At 39.2% G+C, this 5,548-nt stretch overlaps 1 protein-coding gene across 1 annotated transcript; it reads left to right on the top strand.

The window, feature by feature from the left end:
* Window positions 1-1,695: 1,695 nt before the first annotated feature.
* On the top strand, window positions 1,696-4,791 carry LOC140765595 (rust resistance kinase Lr10-like). Its single transcript, XM_073104757.1, has 3 exons — window positions 1,696-2,974; window positions 3,177-3,200; window positions 3,421-4,791. The coding sequence occupies exons 1-3, from the start codon at window positions 2,221-2,223 to the stop codon at window positions 4,506-4,508; spliced, it is 1,866 nt and encodes a 621-aa protein (XP_072960858.1). The 5' UTR covers window positions 1,696-2,220; the 3' UTR covers window positions 4,509-4,791.
* The last annotated feature ends 757 nt before the right edge of the window (window positions 4,792-5,548 follow it).

The raw sequence follows: 5,548 nt of genomic DNA on the forward strand, positions 1-5,548 counted from the left end.
AAGATATTTCTTTTAGCAAAATTGGGACATAAAGTGGTGACAAAAGTCAAGTTCCAACGTTGTTTGGATTTGATCAATGTCACACATGTTTGAACTTTTTGGTTTTGGCGTCTTATGATGCAAATTTGCAAGCAATACATTTTGAGAAATTTCAGTCACCTTGTAGTGGTGAAAAATAATTTGTTTGAACCCTTGATAGTCTCGCCAAGGTGGAGAATTATTAAAGTTTTTTGCTCATATCAAGCATTCCATGCTTCTTATGACAAGACATTCAACCAGGCCCTAGAGGTGCTCGAACGTCCTCTTGCGTTTCGAATGGACTTTCTACCAGCATTTGAATGGGCGTACGGGCATTCTCCCTATTTTCTTTAACTTCAAGTCATTCCTATAAATAGATAAGTTGTTTTTAGGGTTATTATGCAAGAGAGAAAATAAAATAGAGACAACCTCCATAATATTGGGGGAGATTAGAGTTGAGAAAACTCTTTGTATTTTTTGGAGATTTGATTAGTGGATTAAAATCTTGCTCCGTACCGTGGATATAGGCACATCGCCGAACCACGTAATTTTTGTCTGTCTATCCTTCTATTGTCTTTATTCTCTATGATTACTCACAATAGGGGGCTCTCATATATGTTTAGAAGTATTTGATTGCTATTCCTTTATCTTTAGCATCATACTAAAGTTTTTCCCAAATAGATTTGGATTTGCCCATTTCTATTCTATTAGGCAATTTGAGAATATTAGGTTTGCTTTCGCTACCTTCACCCATTTGACTCTAAACACAACATGAATGTTTCCTCTACCGGTGGTGATTATATCAATATGTAAAGATAAAGCTCTTGCTAAATTATACTCTCTTTAAATGTGTGCAAATAAGCGTCCAACACTGGATGGAAATTGTGTCAGTAAACAATTAGTAGCTTCTTGCTAGAAGTGTGAAAGAACAGAAATTGAAGATCAGTGTTCTTGATTTTGTTTGCTACTTTCATACGTCGATCACAATTAACTAATGCTTTAAGATGAGCAATAGTTTGGATCTATGGTGGAAGATCCTTTCGAAACAGTGGATTTGTAAATCATGATTAGTGTTCTTAGATAGTGAGTTACAAGAAGTTAACAGAGAAGCGTCATGCAAACGAAGAGGCTAAGAAATTTCCTTCTCTACCTCAAATTGAATCCAGCATAAAAACGCGTTGAATATTTTGCAAATCCTACATCAGCATAATATTATTCTAATTATGGTTCTTGTTAAGTTTTTGATAGGACTGCCAGCGTAAATACCCACGACTTTCTAGTTATTTGATAGGACTGCCAGAGTAGATACCCACGACTTTGTGGTTGTTTGATAGGACTGCAAACAACCATATTAATGGTTGCTGTCGAAATATATTATTCATCATATTTGCAACTTTGTACGCGCAATGAAGAAAAACTTTGACATGCCTTTTGATTGGTAATTATTCATTATATTTGCAACTTTGTACACGCAATGAAGAAACTTTGACATGCCTTTTGATTGGCAATTATTCATCATATTTGTATAGAATGTTCTGTTTAAATATAATCAAATAATGTCATGTTTAAATCAGTAAGTGATTAGCACACCAAGGGAAATTATGTAGGTAAACAATTACTAGCTCCTTGTCAGAAGTGCGGAAAAACAGAAATAGAAAAATGCAAAGTTCTTGAATAACATATTTTGATTGATAAGTGCAAATAGTTCTTGATTCAGCTTATTATTTGTATGTCAATCACAATTAAGTAGTGCTTGGAACATAAATATCAACGATAGTTTGGAGTTATGGTGGAAGATTTTAGAATTAGAGGATATGTAGATGATGGATCAATATCCTTGGACGATGAGTTAGAAAGAAATTAGCAGAGAAGTTTGACGCCAAAAGGGTAGATATGCTACTTTGATAGCAATAATGGTTCGTTCTCTGCTTTATTTGGTTAATTTGTCCAGATTAGCATCTGGATTCATATCCATCTTGCTATTTGGTTGTATACTTTTTTACTAGTCTTCTCTAAGTCAAGCATCCAGACTTGACTGATGCCAAGAGTTTTGTTAAGGGAGAGGACAATTCTTTTAATTTTTGACCAACGAATCAAAGTAGCAGATGAGACGAGGAGTTGTGGTCATCCCTTCCTCCAAACATAATACTCTCCCTCTACCTGCAAATCCGCTGCATTCCTCTTTCAGAGACTTGCATCACAATGTTCAAAGTACTCGCCAGTATACTGTTGTTTCTGTTCTTCTGTGCCGGAAGCAAGAGTACTGCAGTAGGAAATGACGACGAAGACTTCTTCAAGAATTGCCCGCCGTCGAGATGCAGAGAAGGTGGCGTCGAGATCCGATTCCCTTACCGACTTGAATCGAGTCCTCCATCCTGTGGTGCTCCAGGCATGGAGCTCTCGTGTTCGGGGGACGATACCGTCCTAGTCCTACCACAGTTAGGCTCCTGCAGTGTGACTAATATCGACTACGTTTATGGCGGAATCACTATCAAGTTTGGGGACTCGTGGGCACGGTGTCCGCTTCAAAACCTTAGATCCACCAATCTTTCAACCTTGGTGTATCATCCTGCGGACATTCAACCTATTAGCTTGGTGGGATGCCCAAGAGAACTCAACACAAGCGGTGAATATGCGGAAATTACTGGCCCCATCTCTTGCCTGAGCAGTGAAGAAGACCAGTTCATTTATGTGGTGGATGGATATGCGCTCATGAACGAAATCCCTTCGGATTGTGTGACGGTTTCAAATAGTCTTACATTGCCCATTAAACCTTACTATTATGGTTTCAAACGGTTCGAAGAAGTAGTGAATGATTTCGTCAAATATCACGAAGCGCTCCTCTTCTGGTCAGTTCCTCCCATCACAGATCAATGCAACGCCTGTGAAGCAGCAGGAAAGGATTGCGGTTTTAGTTCTGCAACGAACCAAACATTCTGCAGGCATCGTATTCATGGTAACCTTTTCAATTTGATCTTAACTGTCAATTCCTATCTAATTAAGCATACTACCTCAACTTCTTAAGCATATCTGTCATGTACTAAATTGTAATTATTTTCCTTGTTCTTACATGACTACCGGATATTCATATAAGTGAACAAATTGTATAGTTGGGCAACCCTCTGAGACTGACTTTTTTTCATAATTGAATTTTGCAGGTTCACATGTCAAGCTCATCACAGGTAAATCCTTGTGCACTTCAAAGCATACGATTTGAATTGAAGGACAATAATTGATTGAACACTTATATAGATAAGTTTACGCATTTAGAACTTCTCCCTTCTGCACATTAAGCTAATTAGTGAAGATACGATAATTTTTCTCTTTTTCTCCTCATGTAAGAGAGTTTAATTCGCATGACAGTTTAAAAGATGTTCTAACTTTTCCTTCTTTCACTTTAAGCAACATCTGCTTCTGCCTTGGTCCTACTTTTGCTGTTGGTGATTATTCCTCTCTATCTCTATAAAAAATCAGACAAAGAGAGAGAAACACGTCTGAAGGTGGAAAAATTCCTCTCGACATACACAATCACTAAGCCCACCAGATACACCTTCTCAGAAGTCAAGAAGATGACCAAAAGATTCAAAAATAAGTTGGGGCAAGGTGGATTTGGGAGTGTTTACAAAGGCGAATTACTGAATGGAGTGCCCGTCGCAGTTAAGATGCTTGAGAGATCCAAGGGGGATGGCGAAGAATTCATCAATGAGGTGGCGACCATTGGGAGAATTCACCATGTCAATGTGGTTCGTCTCCTGGGTTTTTGTTCAGAAGGAACAACTCATGCACTAATATACGAGTTCATGTCCAACGAGTCGTTAGAGAAGTACATCTTCTCCAGAGATTCTAATGGCCTTCGTGGAGCATTAAGGATGCAAAAATTGCAGCAGATAGCATTTGGAATTGCTCGAGGAATCGAGTACCTCCACCAAGGTTGCAATCAACGCATTTTGCACTTCGACATCAAGCCCCATAATATTTTGTTGGACTACGACTTGAATCCAAAGATTTCTGATTTCGGTCTCGCAAAGCTATGCTCAAGGGATCAGAGCATTGTTACGATGACTGCAGCTAGGGGAACAATGGGCTACATTGCACCAGAGATGTACTCCAGAAACTTCGGGACAGTGTCTTACAAGTCTGATGTTTATAGCTTTGGAATGTTGGTGCTAGAAATGGTGGGTGGGAGAAAGAATGCTGATCCAGAAATCGAGAGTCAGAATCAGATTTATTTTCCAGAGTGGGTCTATGACCAGTTAGTTAATGGGCAAGATCTGGGCTTGGAAATAGCGATGACAGAAAGTGAGTCAGAGATGGCAAAGAAACTTGCCATTGTGGCATTGTGGTGCATACAATGGAATCCAACAGAGAGACCATCCATGACAAGAGTAATGCAGATGCTGCTGGGTGACTTGCAAAGCTTGCAGATGCCCCCCAAACCTTTCGTGTCCTCTATTGGTCATGATAGTACCAGGATTTTTAATGAAGTATAAGAATCAAGTTATTCATATGTTGGACTGAGCTGGGCAATGCAAGAAAATCTTAGTTGGATTGTCAGGATGAACACCAATATTTAGATTAATCGGTTTAATGTGCGTTCGAATTGAGTTGAGGGCGCCTCAATTTACATATCGATATGTATGTACATATATACAATTACTTGTGCTGAAGTATATGCTTTTGTCCTTATTATATTGCATTTGTAGACAGCAATATATTCATATGTTTCCAAGTTATATAAGCTCATATGAATAAAAATATGATTATATATGGAAATGTCAAACTTTCGGATCAATTCACTATCTAATATGGTATAAAATAGAAATTTTAGATTGTTAATGTGGTGCATGCCCTTAAGAGTACAGACCGGGCTAGAATAGTCTAGCTCGTTACGGCCTGTCGGCCCGTGAGAGATCGGGCTAGCCGATTGGGCCCGGCCGGTCCGACCCACCAATCACTCGGCCCAACCCATATTTCAGCTATTTTTAGAATTTTTTTAACTATTAGTTTATTTTTAAAAAAAATATTTATATTCCTCTATTTAAAAAAACTTAAAATAAATTAAATTTTTAAAGGTCTGCTTAAAATAATGCAAAATGGTATAATACCAAAAAAAATTTACTGTAGCTACAGGCAAAGCACTATAGCAGACGGGCGGGCCTAGTTACGGGCCAAACGGGCGGGCTTTCGGACCGAGTCGGGCGGGCAAAAGGCTGGCCCGTGCCGCCCATGGGTAGTTCGGGCTCGGGGCGGGCAGGGCCTAAACCGAGCCGGGCACGGGCAGGCCAGGCCATTTGATCGTGTCTAAGGAGGCCATAGTAGCAACAAAAGAAAAGGAGATCAATGACAATGGGAAGGAGGATTAATGGGAAAGAGGGAGAAGTTGAAGATAGATAGAAGGTGACCACATAAGAGAAGATTATAAATTTTTTTCAAGTTGGGTATGATTTTGAGGGTCGGACTGACTAGTCAAACTTGGGCTATGAGTTTTGGACTGGACTAGGTTTGGAAAGTGCAAACCCTATCTCAATTG

Source organism: Typha angustifolia, chromosome 8, assembly GCF_048772165.1.
Source record: "Typha angustifolia cultivar Huaian chromosome 8, ASM4877216v1, whole genome shotgun sequence".
NCBI classification, from domain to species: Eukaryota; Viridiplantae; Streptophyta; class Magnoliopsida; order Poales; family Typhaceae; genus Typha; species Typha angustifolia.